Source organism: Arvicanthis niloticus, chromosome 15, assembly GCF_011762505.2.
Source record: "Arvicanthis niloticus isolate mArvNil1 chromosome 15, mArvNil1.pat.X, whole genome shotgun sequence".
NCBI classification, from domain to species: domain Eukaryota; kingdom Metazoa; phylum Chordata; class Mammalia; order Rodentia; family Muridae; genus Arvicanthis; species Arvicanthis niloticus.
The window spans coordinates 25,488,496-25,507,720 of NC_047672.1; the positions used below are offsets into that span (position 1 = coordinate 25,488,496).

The 19,225-nt window shown below is 45.8% G+C and overlaps 1 protein-coding gene across 3 annotated transcripts in view; it reads left to right on the top strand.

Annotated features, from left to right (window-relative positions):
• The window catches only part of Atp6v0a4 (ATPase H+ transporting V0 subunit a4), a 78,785-nt gene extending 59,787 nt beyond the window's left edge, over positions 1-18,998 (top strand). For all 3 annotated transcript variants that reach the window (XM_076913535.1, XM_034519125.2, XM_076913536.1), the window contains exons 15-21: positions 7,910-8,028; positions 10,921-11,137; positions 14,866-14,967; positions 15,199-15,306; positions 16,176-16,293; positions 16,755-16,926; positions 18,396-18,998. In XM_076913535.1, the coding sequence (XP_076769650.1) occupies positions 7,910-8,028; positions 10,921-11,137; positions 14,866-14,967; positions 15,199-15,306; positions 16,176-16,293; positions 16,755-16,926; positions 18,396-18,489 (930 nt within the window). In that variant the 3' untranslated portion in view covers positions 18,490-18,998. The remainder of the gene's footprint in view (positions 1-7,909; positions 8,029-10,920; positions 11,138-14,865; positions 14,968-15,198; positions 15,307-16,175; positions 16,294-16,754; positions 16,927-18,395) is intronic.
• Positions 18,999-19,225: the final 227 nt, after the last annotated feature.

Below are 19,225 nucleotides of genomic sequence, written 5' to 3' on the forward strand. Positions count from 1 at the left end.
ATAGCCTGGTCTACATAGCAAGATCCTGTCTCAAAGAATAAAACAAAACAAAATCTTAGATGTGGTGGTATGTGCTTGGAATCCCAACCATCAGGAGGTGGGGTCAGGGGGATCATGGACTTGGCTAGTGAGAGGTCCTGCCTCAAAAAAGGAAGAAGAAGGTGGTGGGCAGGTCTCTGAAGACATGCGTGTTCTCTCTGTCTCTCTGTGTCTTTGTCTCTCTGTCAGTCTGTCAGTCTGTCTGTCTGTCTGTCTTTCTCTCTCTCTCTCTCACACACACACACACACACACACACACACATACACACACACACGTCGACTACTTAGAAAGTATATACATTAAATAAGTTACTTAATATCCTGATCACGTGTCCTACTTTGGTATTTTCTAACAGTGGGTAACTTCTTACACTGTAAAGTATGACGTTAGCTTTTTTTGAAGGCCAAAGGTCAAACTTGGGTGTATCTTTAGGAGACAGCCTACCTTGTGTTTTGACTCAAGGTTTCTCACTGAGACATGAGGTTTGCTGAGTGAGCCCCAGGGATCCTCCTGTCTTTGCCAGCTTCAGATTAAAAGCACACACCGCCACACATTTTTACATGAGTTCTGGGATCAAATCTGGATTCTCATGTGTGCATGGCAAACACTTCACAGTCTGCTCTATTTTCCCAGGTTCCTGTGGATGTTTAAGATGTATTTCTTTTTACTTATTTGTTTGCTGTATCCTTCAGTCCACTAGATGTGGCATTTCCGAAGCCTTTTACATTATGAGATCTTTGAGAGAATGAAAATACCGTTGTGAATGGATACACAGGTTCATTCAGATAAAGTCAGTGCATAGAGCCACCAGGTGTCACTGTTGTTCCCAATCAACCAGGCCTCGGGCAGACTTGATGAATGTCATTCTCAGCTCTGTGCAGAACACAGCCTGAGTGGCCAGTTTCAGCCTCAGCAACTGAGAGCACGGCTGACAGTGGCTCTCCAGTCACCTCCCTCTCAGTCACTTCCCACATGTCCTCTCCTCCAGTTTCCTGAGTTCTCCTCTCCTCACCCAATAAAAGCAGAAAGCACTGCATGGTAATTTTCAGACCCACCGCTCAGTCCCAGCTGTGTCCTCGGTTTTATCAAAACAGAATCCTTGAAAGCCTGTTTGTAAACTGCAAATGTGAAAGACAAACATGGGTGACTGATAATTTGTAATGATCTTGTTTTTATTATTATTTTGATTCTCTCTCTCTCTCTGAGTGTGTGTGTGTGTGTGTGTGTGTGTGTGTGTGTGTGTGTGTGTGCTCAAGCACACATGCCTACATGAATGCAGGTGCCCTAGCAAGACAGAGGCATCAGGTCTCCTGGAGCTGGATTTGCTCGTGGTTATAAGCCAGATGTAGGTGCTGGGAACAGGCTCTGCAAAAGCAGCATGTGCTCTTGACGGCCTCTCCAGCTCCGTCTTTGCATAGAGGAAGGCTTTCTCATTGGTCAGGATGTCATGGCCAGGAAGCCGGCAAGGGGGAGATGCCAGGGTCTGGTGATTTTTCCTTTGCTTTGGGTCCCATTGTTCCTACCTTCTCTTCCTGCACAGTGCACACCCAAATGTCAGTGAACCCCATCTGTCCAGTTCTGCTCCCCAGACCCAGCAAGGGGAACATTACACAGTGTGGTATTTTATTCGACTTTAAAGAAAAATGAAATCATGACATTTGCAGAAAAAAGGATGAAACTGGAAGTTACTGTGTCAGGCTAAACCAGCCTGCTGCAGAAAGACCAACCTTGCTTGCTTTCTTGTCTGCAAAGCCTAGATTTAAAGTGTGGCAGGGGTGGGGGTGGGGAGACAGGACTAGAAGGGGAATCCTGAAAAGAACAAAAGAAGCCTTAAAGGAGTTGAGGGGAGGAGAGAGTGTCTTAAATTGCTTTCTATCGCTATGATAAATCACCATGGCCAAAAGCAACTGAGAGGAAAGGGTTAATTTGGCTCACTCAACACAGTGCACCATTGAAGGAAGTCAGGGCAGGAACCTGGAGGCAGGGACTGAACTAGAAGCCATGGAGGAAGGCTGTATTGGCTTGTTCTTCATGGCTTGTTTAGCCAGATTTCTTATACCATCAGGACCACCTACCCCAGCTGGCATGCCCACAGTGGCCTGGATTCTCAGACATCAGTCATTAATCAGGAAAATTCCAACTGTCCAATCTGGTGGCATTTCCTCAATTAATATTTTTTCTTCTCAAACGACTCTAGTTTGTGTCAACTTGACAAAACAAAACCAAAACAAACAAACAAACCTAAGCAGGACGGATAGTAATGGAATCCGGGTAAGGATGATTTGGGGAGAAAGGGAACCAGGCAGAGGGGGAGCTGGTGTGCACTGGGGAAAACACAGGTGGACGGAACGTAGTAGAACAGAGTCTAGTGACACATTCATGTGACGGTGCCATATGAAACCAGTTTTGTTGACTGTTAGCTACGTAGGCCAGTAGCCAGTGCTCTTAACCACTGAGCCATCTCTGCAGCCTCTCAGTTATTAGAAATGTAATGTTAAAAAGAGGAACAACAACAACAACAAAAAACAGCCTACTAGTCCAGAATTTCTGTCCTTCGTGCAATTTTGCCACTTGAGCACAATTTTGAAAGGGAAGAAAAAGACTGAAAGGGTCGGAGAGAAGTGGGATGCTCAAAATAAAGGGGAAATGGCTAAGATTTAGAGTTTGCTCGGGTGAAGCCCTGGGCTCTATCCCCAGCGCCACAAAGCAAAGCAAAGCAAAGCACAAACTCAATTGCTTGTACTAAAATTACATAGGTGTAATTTTTGCATCTGATATTTTATTTACATTTCAGATGTTATCCCCTTTCCCCACTCCCCCCCAGAAGCCCCCTATCCCATCTCCCCTCCTCCTGCTTCTGTAAGAGTGTGCCCCCAACTACCCACCCACTCCCACCCCTCTGCCCTCAAATTTCCCCACACTGGGGCATCCAGTCTTCAAGGATCTCCTCTCCCACCTATGCCTGACAAGGCCATCCTCTCCTGCATATACAGCTGGAACCATGGGTCCCTCCCTATGTGCTCCCAGGCTGGTGGTTTAGACCCTGGGAGCTCTGGTTGGTTGGTATTGTTGCTCTCCCCATGGGGCTGCAAACCCCTTCAGTTCCTTCAGTCTTCTCTCTCACTCCTCCATTGGGGACCAATGATCAGTTCAATGGTTAGCTGTGAGCATCCACCTCTGTATATTTCAGTCTCTGGCAGACCTCTAAGGAGACAGCTATATCAGGCTCCTGTCAGCATGTACTTTCTGGCATCCACATCGGCATCTACCTTTGGTGACTGCACAAGGGATAGACACCCAGGTGGAATGGTTTCCAGACAACCCCTCCTTCAGTTTCTGTCCCACACTTTGTCTCCATATTTGCTCCCATGAGTATGTTGTTACTCCTTCTAAGAAGGACTCAAGCACCCATACTTTGGTCTTCCTTCTTCATGTGCTTCACCTGGTCTGTGAGTTGTATCTTGAGTATTTCGAGCTTTTGGGTTAATATCCACTTATTAGTGAGTGCATATCATGTGTTCTCTTTTGTGATTGGGTTATCTCACTCAGGATATTTTCTAGTTCCATCCATTTGCCTAAGAATTTCATGAATTCATTGTTTTTAATAGCTGAGTAATACTCCATTGTGTGAATGTACCACATTTTCTGTATCCATTCCTCTGTTGAAGGACATCTGAGTTTTTTCCAGCTTCTGGCTATTGTAAATAAGGCTGCTATGAACATAGTGGAGCATGTGTCCTTGTTATATGTTGGAGCATCTTCTGGGTATATGCCCAGGAGTAGTATACCTGGGTCCTCAGGTAATGCTATATCCAATTTTCTGAGGAGCCACCAGACTTATTTCCAAAGTGGTTGCACCATCTTGCAATCCCACTAACAATGAAGGAGTGTTCCTCTTTCTCCACATCCTCGCCAGCATCTGCTATCACCTGAGTTTTTGATCTTAGCCATTCTGACTGGTGTGAGGTGGTATCTCAGGGTTGTTTTGATTTGTATTTCCCTGATGACTAAGGATGTTGAACATTTCTTTAGGTGCTTCTCGGCCATTTGAGTTTCCTCAGTTGAGAATTCTTTGTTTAGCTCTGTACCCCATTTTTAATAGGGTTATTTGGTTGTCTGGAGTCTAATTTCTTGAGTTCTTTGTATTATTGGGTATTAGCCCTCTATCCGATGTGGGGTTGGTAAAGATCTTTTTCCAATCTCTTGGTTGCCATTTTGTCCTATTGGCAGTGTCCTTTGCTTTACAGAAGCTTTGTAATTTTATGAGGTCCCATTTGTCAATTCTTGATCTTAGAGTGTAAGCCATTGGTGTTCTGTTCAGGAACTTCCCCCCTGTGCCCAAGTATTCGAGGGTCTTCCCCACTTTCTCTTCTGTTAGTTTTAGTGTATCTGGTTTTATTTGGAAGTCCTTGATCCACTTGGACTTGAGCTTTGTACAAGGAGATAAGAATGGGTCTATTCTTATCTCCTTGCATTCTTCTACATGCTGACCTCCAGTTGAACCAGCACCATTTGTTAAAAATGCTGTCCTTTTTCCACTGGACAGTTTTAGCTCCTTTGTCAAAGATCAAGTGATCATAGGTATGTGGGTTCATTTTTGGGTCTTCAGTTCTATTCTATTGATCTTCCTGCCTGTCTCTGTACCAATACCATGTAGGTTTTTTTTTTTTTTTTTTTTAATCACTATTGCTCTGTAGCACAGCTTGAGGTCAGGGATGGTGATTCCCTCTAGAAGTTCCTTTATTGTTGAGTATAGTTTTTGCTATCCTGGGTTGTTTGTTATTCCAAATGAATTTGCTAATTGCTTTTTCTATGTCTATGAAGAATTGAGGTGGAATTTTGATGGGGATTGCATTGATTCTGTAGATTGCTTTTGGCAAGATGGCCATTTTTACTATATTAATCCTGCCAATCCATGAGCATGGGAGATCTTTCCATCTTCTGAGATCTTCTTCAATTTCTTTCTTCAGAGACTTGAAGTTCTTGTCATTCAGATCTTTCACTTGCTTGGTTAGATTCACACCAAGATATTTTATATTATTGGTGACTATTGTGAAGGGTGTCATTTCCCTAATTTCTTTCTCAGCCTGCTTATCCTTTGAGTAGAGGGAGGCTACTGATTTGTTTGAATTAATTTTATATCCAGCCACTTTGCTGAAGTTGTTTATCAGGTTTAGGACTTCTCTGGTGGAAGTTTTGGGGTCACTTAAGTATACTATCATATCATCTGCAAATAGTGATATTTTGACTTATTCCCTTTCTATTTGTATCCCTTTGATCTCCTTTTGTTGTCTAATTGCTCTGGCTAAGACTTCCAGTACTATATTGAATAGGTAAGGTGAGAGTGGGCAGCCTTGTCTAGTTCCTGATTTTAGTAGGATTGCTTCAAGTTTCTCTCCATTTAGTTTGATGTTGGCTACTGGCTTGCTGTGTATTGCTTTTACTATGTTTGGGTATGGGCCTTGAATTCCTGATCTTTCCAGGACTTTTAATATGAAAGGATGTTGAATTTTGTCAAATGCTTTCTCAGCATCTAGTGAGATGAGAGATGATCATGTGGTTTTTTTTTTTCTTTGAGTTTGTTTATATAGTGGATTATGTTGATGGATTTCCGTATATTGAACCATTTCTGCATTCCTGGGGTAAAGCCTACTTGATCATGATGGATGATTGTTTTGATGTGTTCTTGGATTCGGTTTGTGAGGATTTTATTGAGTATTTTTACATTGATATTCATAAGGGAGATTGGTTTGAAGTTCTCTTTCTTTGTTGTGTGTTTGTGTGGTTTAGAATCCGCAAAATATAAAACATTACAGACGGCAGCAGGTCTGGCAGCTATGGTCCTTACATTTCTCTTGATGTTTGAGTCAAAGACTGATGGAGGGTTTAATCATTATTACATTGTACAAGGTTCCTCAACACATTCATTCACTGTGTTAAATATCTTCCTGTGACTTGGATCATAAATACCTGGCCTTCGTTGTAGCTGAGTAGCTTTGAGGTGTTTGCATTTTCCTTGTTTAGTAAGGGGACTGAGGCCAGGGTCTTGTGCATGAAAGCAAGTGCTCTGTCACCGAGCCACTCTCCATAGAGGGCACACGATGGTTAAGAATCTGTGTTGTGGAATTCAGCTACCTGTGTCTGAATCTTGGTTTTCCCATTCATTTGGCTTTATGATTTTGAATAAATGAACATCTCTGTGCCTATTTTGTCACCTGTAGAGTAGGTATAAGAGCCAGAGCCTGAGACTGCTTAACGGATAGATCAGTCTAGTCAGAAACGTGATACATATCAGTTGCTACCATATTCTTTTCTTTCAAGGTACATTGGTAACTTGTTTCTTTCTGATGCTATGATAAATTCTCTGTAATTTTATCAATATAACTGGAATATTTGTATCCTAAGATAGCCTTTGTTGGAATTAAATGAGATCAGTACATCTAAAGGGATTGATATATGCCTGGTACATACTTAACCTGTTAGCATTTGTAATGCATCTGATTGGCTAGATCTATAGTGTGTTAAAGATCCTACCCTTACCACGATGATTTGTGTTGTAGAAAAGGGTCACCCAGGGTCAGGGGGCAAGTCTGGGATACCCTAGATGCCAGGTAGCTATGCCAGAAACACAGGAGGTGCTTCTAGTGTTAGTCACTGCAGTCCCCTCCCCCACCATCCTACTGATCTCTTGGAAGTGGTCTGGCAGCTGCTCAGAATATTGCAAAGAGACCCCAAGCAGTATGTAATTCCATCAGCCTGTTTGCGTGTGTTCATGTGTAAGTGAGTGTGTGCATACGCAGAGGGGATGGACTATGTTAAAGCTGTGTCTACTGGATATCGGCCCCCATAGTCTCAGGAATTTGAATACTTGGTTCCTAGTTGGTGGTAGTGTTTGGAGAGGTGAAGGCAGTGTAGCCTTGCTGGAGGAAGTATATCACTGGTGGTGGGGTATGAGATAAAAAACCTCTCTGCTTCATGCTTGTGGTTAAGGGTGTGAGTTCTCAGCTTCCTGCTCCTACCTTCATGTCACCGTGCTTCTCTGCCATGATGGACTCCTATATCTCCGGAACCATAAGTCAGAATAAACCTTTCCCCTATAAGCCGCCTCGCTCATGGCATTTCATTACAGCAAAATAAATGAATTATCTTTCCCCTAGGAAGGAAAGCATTTTAGACTAGGAAGTTGTTTGTGATGGATGTGAAAAGGCTGTGCAGACTTCTTCCTTTTTTTTATTTTTTTTTATTTTTTTTTTTATTTTTTTTTTTTGGTTTTCTGAGACAGGGTTTCTCTGTGTAGCCCTGGCTGTCCTGGAACTCACTCTGTAGACCAGGCTGGCCTTGAACTCAGAAATCCGCCTGCCTCTGCCTCCCAAGTGCTGGGATTAAAGGCATGTGCCACCACTGCCCAGCAGAGGCTGTGGAGGGGAGCTGCTCCTCATAGCTTGCTTAGTTGCTCCAATATAAAACCCAGGAGAACCTGCCTAGGAATAGAACCACCCACAGTGGACTTCAGTTACTATTCAAGACAGTGGCCCACAGGCCAATCTCTGGAGGCAACGGGTGACTCTAGTTTGTCAAGTTGACAGAAACTAACCAGTACAGGAAGCCAAGCTCGGAGACAAGCCCCCTTACTCACTGGGCCATCTCAGAAGTCCTCATCTCTGGTTTTCTTCCAGTACCTGGCTATTTGATCAATGGCACCAATGCTTCTAACGCTGCCACCACAGCTGCGGTGACAACAGGCTTGTCTGTTCCCTTCTCTGTTGCCCCCAGAGCAGCTCTCTGTAGCTGCTTTCTGTGCTGTAGCCCCCACTCCTACAGACCTCCCCAGCTCTGCCTCATGTCTTTCTTGTCATGTTTCTTACCCAGATTTGGAACCTGGCTTCAAACAAACTCACATTTTTAAACTCCTATAAGATGAAGATGTCGGTCATCCTGGGAATCGTTCATATGATTTTTGGTGTTATTCTCAGCCTCTTCAATTACATGTGAGTTTCTTCTTTAAAAAAAATATTTTAAATTACGTGTATGTGTGTTTGAGTGTGGGTATGGGCATGTGAGTACATGCTCACATACGCCCCGGAAGCTGGAGTCACTGGCGAGTGTGAGCTGCCTAGCACAGTATGAGGAACCAAACTTGGCTCCTTTACAAGAACGCAAGGACTGATGAGCCGTCTTCTACCTATGTGTGGATTCTTTATTCACCCTCTGCTTGCTCATCTAATGGCACTGATGAGGAAGAGAGAAAGAGCAACCAGTGAGTCTTTGTATGGCAGGTAGCTTCCCTGTAGGTCTTGGCTTGAGCTGAGTTGAGATAGGCTGGTTGGCCAGAATCAGGAGCATCTTTGTTTCTGCCAAACAAAGACAGCTACTGCTCCAGCCACACGCCTACCTGCCTGCACACTGCCATGCTTCCCATCATGTTGATAATAGACTAACCCTCTGAAACTCTAAGGAAGCAGTCTCTCAAAGTAAATGTATGCTTTTCACCTGGAAAATATCTTAGGGTGCAGCAGGGGGCTGGGGAGCTTACAGCACCTCATGTTCCTCCTACCTGAAAGGAAACGTTGATAGAGTATCCAGCTCATTTTCCACCCAAAGGATCAGGGAGGACTTGTATGAATCTGGTCAAGGTGTTCTAATCCTGGATCCTTCTCCCAGCTGATGGCAGCCTCCCCCTCATCTGTTTATGTCTGCACTCTGTTCCTTTCCTTCTTTTCAGTATCCATCACTTGAAAGCTTCTAAAACTTACTGTTGCTAAAAGTGTTTGGACAGTGTCACACATACTTACTGAGCGCGCCTTGAACATGGCAGCTGACGGCAGACACCACACGAATCCTACTTGCTCCCTAGGAGTAAGTGGGGCGTTGGCCCACAGAAGTGACGGAGAGCTTGAATCAGCCAGTTTAAGGCTCAGCTTGAGCTCCCAGTGAATGTGATGGTAGGCTCAGTGCCTGACAGTGTGAGGTTATCATGTTAAACAAAATACAATGGGGGGTGTAGCTCAGTTGGTATAGTGTCTGCCTGGTGTGCATAAAGCCCTAGGTTCCGTTTCCAACACTACAAAATGGAATTGCCCATGCACGCCTGTAATTCTAGCACTTGGGTGGAGGCAGGAAAACCAGAAATTCAAGGTTTAAGGCCAGCCTGGGCTAGGCTATCTATGGGAAATCCTGTCTTTTTTTTTTTTTTTTTTTTTTTTTGGAGGAATTAAAGAAGGAAGGAGAGAGAGAAAAAGGAAGAGAACGGGCATACATGACAAGAATGGGCTAGGTTACAGGAAAATGAACAACTCCAGACTCAATGGCTTAAGACCATGAATCATAGCAGCAGGGCCTACATGGGTTCCACATCTGTCATCCTTATACCAAGGGGACTTAGAGGACGGGTGGCCACTGCCTGGAGCCCTGCAGGTACCATGCCAGAGAAAAGGTAGAGAGTTACTCATGAGATTTAAAGCTTCAATCCAAAGTGGGAGGTGCCATTCCTGGTCCCATTTTGTTGGCAAGATTCAGTTACAGGGTGACTGTAACTCAAGAGGCCATAGGCGTAGTTCACAAGGATGCTGTGCCCTGAGGGACGTGCTGAAGGTAAAGATCTGTGGGGAAGAGCTTTCCAGCTAGATGGCCATTGGCCTCCTTATACATCAAAGATTTTTCTATCTCTAGGGCTCCCTTCTTAGCCTGGTAGGGCTCTGTCTTACACTTTCTATTACTCTACCTTGGCATCGTGTCTTAAGAGATTTTACAGGATTTCAGGATCATAAAATACCCTCCTTTTTTTTCTTTTCTTGAGGTATTAGGAATTGCACATAGGGCCTCACACAGACTAGGTATCTTGGGCACTGTTCTCTTGCTGTGAAGAGACATTATGGCCATGGCAACTTTTGTGACAGAAAGTGTTTAACTTGAGGCTTCCTTAGAGTTTCAGAGGGTTAGTCTATTATCAACATGATGGGAAGCATGGCAGTGTGCAGGCAGGTAGGCATGTGGCTGGAGCAGTAGCTGAGAGCTTTACATCCTGATCACAGGCAGAGAGAGAGAGAGAGAGAGAGAGAGAGAGAGAGAGAGAGAGAGAGAGAGAAGAAGAAGAAGGAGGAGGAGGAGGAGGAGGAGGAGGAGGAGGAGGAGGAGGAGGAGGAGGAGGAGGAGGAGAGGAGAGGAGAGGAGAGGAGAGGAGAGGAGAGGAGAGGAGAGGAGAGGAGAGGAGAGGAGAGGAGAGGAGAGGAGAGGAGAGGAGAGGAGAGGAGAGGAGAAGAGAGGAGAGGAGAGGCAGACAGACAGAGACAGAGAACAGAGAGAGACGGAGAAACAGAGAGAAAAAGAAGCCACCTAATGACACACCTCCTCCAACAAGGCCACACCCATTCCAACAAGGCCACACCTTCTAATTCTTCTCAAACAGTCCACCAAATGGAGACTAAATATGTAAATATATTAACCAATGGGGGCCATGCTCATTCAAACCACCATACTAGGCAAGTGTTCTGTGGGAGGCGGTGTCAGAAAATGAAGTCCTGGAACTGAAGTTAATCCACCTGATGTGACTTCTGGGAATCCAACTTGGGTCCTCTGGAAGGGCAGTAAGTAGTCTTGATCACCGATCCACCTTTCCAGCCTCATATTAGAATCATTCTTAGTTTCCAGGCTCCATCTGGCCCACAGGCTGTAGATTGGAAGCCTCCTGTCTTAGCACATGCGTAAGAGAAAAGCTCCCAAATGTCTTGTCGCGTGTGCGCGCACGAGCATACGCACACACACGTTTGTGTTTGCCAGCAGGCGCTCAAAAAGGAAATGAGCACTGTATGCTCTAGGGGGCGCGCTTAAGCTTAAGCGCCGATGTGTTAACCTTCTGTTTTATCTGTGTTTTCCACCCCTAGCTACTTCAGAAAAACCCACAATATCATTCTGCAGTTCATCCCCGAGATGATTTTTATGCTGAGTCTGTTTGGATACCTGGTTTTCATGATCATTTTCAAGTGGTGTCAATACGATGCCCACACATCCCGGAAGGCACCCAGCATCCTCATCCACTTCATTGGCATGTTTCTGTTCGACTACGATGACTCCTCCAACGCATTCCTGTACGGCCATCAGGTAGCTTTGCTTTGAAAACACCTCCTCAGACCCACTCAGTTCTGTAAAATCTCTCTCATGGTCGGAATACTGCAGAGAATCGTTCTTTGCAAGATCGAGCCATTTTAGCAAGATTCTCCATCTTAGCACGGTTCTCCAGGAAGAACCTTGTGTTCTCATTAAATAAGGGGACTGGCACAGCTTTGTCGCTGCCAGTCTTCCTGCTGGAGTAATGCACAAGGGACATTATTGTTAAGGAGTTGGAAACTGGCTAGGAAGAGAGGAAAAAAGCAATCCTTCTGATGGATCGGCTTGAATTGTAAAGTGCTCCAGTTAAAGTTTTAAACCTTGAAGATTTAAAAATCTTGGTCTAGCAAGATAAGTACTTGCTGCCTTCCTGATGACTAAGTTCAATTCCTGAAACCCAAATGGTGAAAGGAGCCAACCAACTCCCACAAGTTGTCCTCTGATCTCCATATGCATGCAAAAGAAATGAATAAGTAAATTAAAACAGACAAACAAACGACCTTAAAGATCTTGCTTGGGAGGCCCAGGCAGATGGATCTCTCTCTAAGTTTGAGGTCTTCTATAGAGAATGTTCCAGGACAGCCAGGGCTACACAGTGAAACTCTGTCTATATATAAACAAACAAACAAATAAACAAATAAAATCTTTTCTTAAAAAAGCAAACTTTAGCTAAGGTTCACATGAAAGAAAATAGAAATAAAACCAAAAGCAGAAGTTCCTCTGTTTCCACAGACAGTAGGTTTCTGGAAGACCGTGGGCCAGGCTCTTGCTATCCCATGATTCCCAAAGTCAGCTGGAGCTCACCCCCACTTTCTGTTCTTCCATGGATGTGTGTTTCAACAGTTGAATTTTATTGTCACTCTGATGTCTTTCTTATTTTCTTTAGCCTCTTTATGAGCCTCTTTAGCAGCTGCCCCTGGAGATCTGCAGGGGATTGTCCTAGGACACAGAAAACACCTGTAGATAGATCCTCAGAGCCTCAGATGCTCAGATCTGCTGTGTAAAATGTTACAGTATTTGTGTAGAGCCCACATAATCTTCCATATTCTGCTACTCACCCGAGAGACAGGGTTTCTTTGTATAACAACCCTGGCTGTTCTGGGACTCATTTGTAGACCAGGCTGGCTTCAAACTCACTGAGGCCGGGCGGTGGTGGCGCACGCCTTTAATCCCAGCACTTGGGAGGCAGAGGCAGGCGGATTTCTGAGTTCGAGGCCAGCCTGGTCTACAGAGTGAGTTCCAGGACAGCCAGGGCTACATAGAGAAACCCTGTCTCGAAAAAACCAAAAAAAAAAAAAAAAAAAAAAACTCACTGAGATCCACCTTCCTCTGCTTCCCAAGTGCTGGGACTAAAGGTGTGCCGTGCAGAGCCCTCTTTCTACATTCTCGGGGTCACTTTGGCATCCAGTGCACTGAAAATCGCTGGGACACCATTTTCTAGGGGGAAATAATGACTAGGAAAAGGTCTTGTATTCGGTTCGGTATAGAGAGTTTTGTTTCGTTAGTATTTTTGTTTGGCCGGATATGCAGATGTGAAGCTTGCAGAGGTGGACAGTTGGATATAACTTACTATTTTCAGCGGGTTTAAATGCTTATTTGTTAGGAATCTTAGTAAGTGTTTAGGCGAGCATACAAATCACGGGTTTTGTCATGGCACCATCACACATATGTGTCGTCATACTTCATGTCATTTGCTTTCCCCCCCTACCTGCTCCTGGTTCAGCGTGTTCCTTCTTCCTATCTATCTATTGAAATAATAGAAATGCTTCCTTGGGGTAAAAAGAAGTCAATGAATCATCCTTTTACTCTGGCCTCACCCAGAGATGAGCCAGCTAATGCGGGTAGAGGGCAGCTTTGTATGAGTGGAACACACCTTCTACCCTGACTCCTCTGGACCAGGTTCCATGGCTAGGATCACACAGGTGGCTCTTCCATGGAAGCCAGGACCTGCAAGCATTAAATGTCCTAGCTTACTTTGAGCCTTTTTCCTGGCTCCTCGCTGTGTTCCCTTCTCTCCAGAGGCATCAGGCAAGAAGAAAACCTGCCTCCTGACAAGGCTTTTGTAAGAGATGGTTTTAGATAATAATCAGAAAAGAAACCCACCTCAGAGAGCCCTTTTGTGTCTGACTTGTTCAACACATAAGGTAACCTTAGCCGGCCCCAGAATGCTGGCACAAAGGGAGTGTGTCTTAAAGGTTCATTTATCCCATGCTGGGCATCAGAGTGAACGTTACTTTGTATTTCCCAAACAAATTTTTTTTTTTTTTTTTTTTTTTTTTTAGATACTGGTCTTAGAGTAACCAAGCAACAAATCCTTTCTTGTAGAATTTGGCGGTAGAGTAACCAAGTGTTTCCAGTGTTAACTACTTGTAGAGAGGCCAGGGGTTCACTTAGTTTGGAAGAGGCACCAGGCATGGCAGCCAGTGGCTTCCCAACTTCTTGTTGTAGTCAAAAACATTACAGGACACTGGTTGCCTTCCCCAAGGCCACCTAGGAAGATTAATTATGTTGACACAGTTTGGGATTTCCATTACCTCAGTCTGGGGTCACAAGGTTGGAACAAATGGCAATCACCAAAGTCTCGCTCAGCTTTGCTCTGTCTGTCTTTGTATACACACCCCTTTGTCTACGCACATCTAGGCATGGGAGGTCTGGTTAAAAAAACAATGGACAAACGGCAGTGAGGTAGCTTTACGTGCAGGGCCTTCATTGGGTAGGAACAGGGTGAGGACACGTGGCTCCTCCCTCTTTTGAATATGGAAAATGGAGGGTAGGAGACTGAGCAGATACGGATACAATGTTTCCACTGGGTAGAATATGTTGGCAGCAGTGCCATACACCGTCACCTGACAGGAACTTTGAGCTGGCAAGAGCCTCTGAGGAAACTGGAAGGCTCACCTGCTGCATTTCCTTAGCTCTGGAGCAGTTTTCTGTCCCTGCCCTAGTCAAGACACCTTCTCCTCTTTCCACAATAGCAGCTGACTGGCTCCTCAGAACTGGGAGATGTGGATGAGGCATGTGTACAAACAACCAAAGTGGAGGAGGGGCCTGGAAGGAATTGTGAAGCTGAGGATTCCTCTTGGACCTCAGCAGCGGTCAAAGGGGGAACCATGAGAAACTGGGCTCTGAGTGCTTGGCAGACATCCCAACCCACGAGGGGCTGGGTAGAGGGAGTGGGGGAACTCTTAGTTTCCTTTTGAAGGGCGAGGGGGAGGGAAGGAGGATGAGAGAGCTCAAATTATTACTTCACACTGGAAGAAATATGGAATTAGTGATTGAATATATGATGACCAAGGCTTTCAGCAGAGAGATGGTTGGAGTCACGTGACCTGCCAGTTTCCTTCTGCAACCAGGGTGATCATGTTGTGGAGCAAAGTTAAAGGGGAGAGAAAAACGTAGAGCTGTCTTCATAGCTTGTCCCTAGAGGACTTGCTTTAAAGACTGGCTCTGTATGGTATGAGAATATCACAAGGGCTCCATAGAGAGTAAGCAATGCAGATATGGTTTCCATCTTTCCGTGGGCACAGAGTACTGCAGGACAGCATTTCTCTGTCTACACTAGGACTGTGGCAGACCTGAGGGTGATTTGTTGGGAAATTTTAGATGGTGCAGGGAGCTGCTGAAGTGCCAGTCTTCGCCCCTTGAGCACGGGGAATCCCACTGTGCACGGGAAGAACACTTCATGGTCATCTTAGTGACTGGTCATCATTTTGATCTTACAGCAAGAAGTCCAGACTTTCTTGGTCATTATAGCGTTGGTGTCTGTGCCGTGGATGCTTTTGATTAAGCCATTTGTTCTTAGAGCCAAGCACCAGAAATCTCAGGTAAGTGCTGACTGTTCGTTTTGCCCACTGTGGATCATAGCACCCACTCCTCGAAATTAAGTCTCAGGTGGGGAGAGAGTGGTGGGCTTCCCTGCAAGGCCTGGGGAGTATGCCCTTCAGCATATGAGAGATACCTTGCTGACACTGAATGAGGTCCATTATTTTTTTTTAATACTTTAATAATTCAGAGGCCAAGCTGAAAGGTGTCTTCCTTTCCTTTGTTGTCAACAGCTGCAGTCTTTCACGATCCATGAGGATGCCATGGAGGGTGACCACTCGGGCCCCTCTGCTAAGAAGACTGCAGGTGCCCATGGGCTGAAGGATGGCCACGAGGAGGAGGTATCTGAGACTGCAGTACCAAAGGCCAGCCTCTCAGTTTGCAGAGTCTAGAATTGGGATGTGACCTTTACAGTCACAAGGGTGCAGACACCATCCTGCCCGAATGGACTCAGACTCACGCTGGAGGGTCTAGAGGCCTCTGCTGGTCTCAGCCCATGGCTCCTTAGTCAGAAGGTTTCAGAAAGCCCAGGAAAGAGAGATTGCTAAGTGGATCAGAACAGGGAGTCAACATTGAATTTGAAAATAATTTACTATTTTGGCCAGTTACTGCTGTTATCTTTAAGAGCATGTGAGTACCAACCATCCTATCAGCCCAGCAGCTTAGAGGGTCCCTTGAGCTGAGACCGTCAGCTCCAAGCACCAGCAATATTGTGTGAGCCTAGCACTGGCACCATCTCTGCTGCTACAGCTTGTGTCTAGCTTGATGAACTGAAGTAAGCAATGGATTGCTGTAAATCCCGACCTTTTTCTCCAACATAATGTATCTGGCTTTTCTAAACCCTAGTCTCATGTCTAGAATTCCCTGCTGTGTGCTTCTTCTTGTGTAGACCACTGTGTAGGCCTTGAGCAAATTCTTGACTTTTGTGGGTGTCTTCCCATTCCCTTCCCATTTCTCCTCTTTGTATCATGGCCCACAGTGAGGCTGATGGTAATCTATGATATACTTTGTAACTAACTGGAAGACAGGAGTTCAAAGCCCTCCAATTACCCTGATATGATGAGGATTCATTACAAAATATCCTACACCATAAATGTGTAGATTACTGTAATAAAAAGGGAAATTAGATTTTTAATGTTCCCACTGTAAAAGGAAGAGGGAAGGGAGAGAAAGAACTTATTGAAATAAGATAGAAAATGCTCTGTCACAGTTCAACTTTGGAGACATCTTTGTCCACCAAGCCATTCACACCATTGAGTACTGCCTGGGCTGCATCTCCAATACGGCCTCGTACCTGCGTCTCTGGGCCCTCAGCTTGGCCCACGCAGGTGAGTGTGCAACCTGGGAATATGTATGGGTAGGGGGAGGGGAAAGGAGTTGACAACCATGCTACCCAGAGAACAGGCTTACTGTATTCATAAGCAGAAGTGCTTTCCCTGGGTCATTTAATGTTTTTCCTTGGTGTCTTTCTGGTCCTTTAACCAACCTACTATAGTTTTCCATGCTTCTTAATTTATGTAAACAGAATCTTAGCTTGGGCCTGGTGTGACAAAATGCCACATCAGACAGCTCTGGTTGGCTTACTTTCTCTGGTGATCACGGTTCTGAGTATTTGGCTGGTTCTTCTTGTTGGGAGCCCCATCACAGTGATCAAAGCTGAGGTAGACAAGTTCCTGCACGGCCCTCAGAGGCACCTTTGCATCTGAGGTGATAGGCTGAGAGGGATGTGCATTGAGCAGATGTGTACGTGACACATCGGAGGCTGAGGATGTCCTCCTTGCTCCCACAGAGCTGTCCGAGGTACTCTGGACCATGGTGATGAGCATCGCCCTTCGAATTCGAGGCTGGGGAGGGCTCGTCGGCGTCTTCATCATCTTTGCCGTCTTCGCCGTCCTCACAGTGGCCATCCTCCTCATCATGGAGGGTCTCTCAGCCTTTCTGCATGCCCTCCGGCTGCATTGGTGAGCCTGCTTGTCCCCGGGGAGCTGGGGGCTGAGCTGGGGAAGGGCCATCTGCAGGGCTGGCTGGCAGGAGTCACAGTTAAACTCTATTTGTGGAACCTTGGTTACCCGTTTACATGGAATGAGTGATGTGACGTATGTGCACATGTATGCAGACGTGCTGGCTGCCTGTAATGAAGCTCTCTTTAGTTTGCAGCATCTATCTGCTCTCTTGTTATTACAGCTGGCTTTAGAATGGGTGAGGTGGCATCTATCTGCTCTCTTGTTATTACAGCTGGCTTTAGAATGGGTGAGGTGGCAGACCCGAAACAGGCTTATAGGGAGCCTGGGGCGCTTGACCACCGTGGTTGCTGAGGGCAGGAGTTACAGCAGTAGAAACAAGCCACTCAACTCTGCAGGGCACAGGAGGGTGCCCCAGGAAGCCCTTAGCATCCACAGATGGCCCCAGAGACTCCTGGTGAAGATGGGTTGCGGGTGCTGTGTTGTTTTAAAGCCACTCTGACCATCCTCAGTGTACACCACAGCTGCTATTGTTAGGGAACATTTTATTTTAATTCTTTTCTTTTATACCTGTGAGTGTTTTGCCAGTATATATGTCTATATACCTTATGCTTGCAGTTCCCCTTGGAGGCCAGAAGAGGGCATCAAATACCCGAGGACTGGAGTTGTCCACACTTGTGAGCTGCCATGTGGGTGCTGGGACTCAAATCTTCCTCTGGAAGAACATCCAGTGCTTTTAAACCCGAGCCACCTCTCTAGCCCTAAAAAAACATTGTTATGTCTACATGTTGAGTGGAGAGAATTGAAGCACCTCCTGTCACCATGCTGACATTTCATTTCCTCTCCATTGCATGAAGCATGCCTCTGTAACACCACAACACAGAAATGAGTGTGGCTGACGTTGGCCGTGAAGTGACTTTACAAAATACAGGCCAATAGCCTTTTTGCAACTTGATATACCATGTTTGTTTGTTTGCTTGCTATCCCTGGGAGGCCTGTTCCTTTTCTGAAGGAAAATGGGAGTAGGAGTGTGTGGGGGTTGGGATGGGGGAGGAGCTAGGAGGAGAGGAAGAAGGGAAAACTGCAGTGGGATGTAATGAGAGAGTAAGAGAGAGAGGGGGAGGGGGTAAGCTTCTGCTCATTCTGTGCTAGCATGGATCCCACAACTGGGAGTCAGGGTGGAGATGGGAAGCCATGCACAACCATATAGAGAGCTGACACCTCATGTGCTGTGATGCATTGAGGGGGGAGGCATCCTTGCTTGGATGAAGGCTGTGGACGTCCATGATGTTGGGGGGGGGGGAAGTGTGTGCTGTGGCCCGTGAAGCTTGAGGGAGAGAGGTGGGAGGAAGAAGGCGTGGTAAGAAGGAGGCTGGAGGTCATCTGGTTCCCACGGTGTTCTTGCCCCTGCCTGCCAGCCTCCAGCTGACATTTCAATCTGCTTTTCTTGCCCTTCTCTATCACCACAGGGTGGAATTCCAGAACAAGTTCTATGAGGGGGCCGGCTCCAAGTTCTCTCCCTTCTCCTTCAAGCACATCCTGGAAGGGGCAGCTGAGGAGTAGGCCTGTCTGCATCATGGTGCAGGCGACAGCTGAAGACGTTCACTCTTGTCTCTGATGTCAGCCCAGGCCGGGTGTCCCCTGCCGCAGCCCTTCTCAGCTATCGGAGTGTAAGGCTTACACAGTGTGAGGCTGTGTAAGGTGCGGTATTTGACAGGACTTAGCCATGTAACCTAGGGGCTACTTTGGTAAATCTTTTGGACTTCATGTGTAGTCTTTGTGATCAAATACTAACATAACTGGGGAACAGGGGAGGGGGCCACTAGACCACTATCTTCCTGTGATAGTTAATTTTTATTTTATGTTGTTTCTATCTTGAGACAAGGTCTCTAGCTTTAACTGTCCTGGGAATAACCACACAGCCAAGGATGTCCTTGATCTTGAACTTGGGCTCCTCCTGCCTCTACGTCCCAAATGCTGAGATGACAGGCAGGAGCCCCCCCTCACCTGGAGTTCCTGCAGTATTTCAAGTGTTATAATCATGAAAATAAATGTCTGCTTTATTCACTGTTTCTTTAAGATGTCATTATTCAAAATTAATCCTTAACATTTAGCATCGGGCATTTAAAGGCTAACGCTGAACAATGGGGTTACGCAACCTGATCCCGGGACAGGATCAGGTTTGTTTTCCCTTCACTCCCCCATTGTCTGGGGCCTAGCATTACATACAAGCCTAGGGACTCTCAGACATTGTCACCCCACAGGAGGAAGCACAGCTAATGCCCTCTGTAGAGAGGGA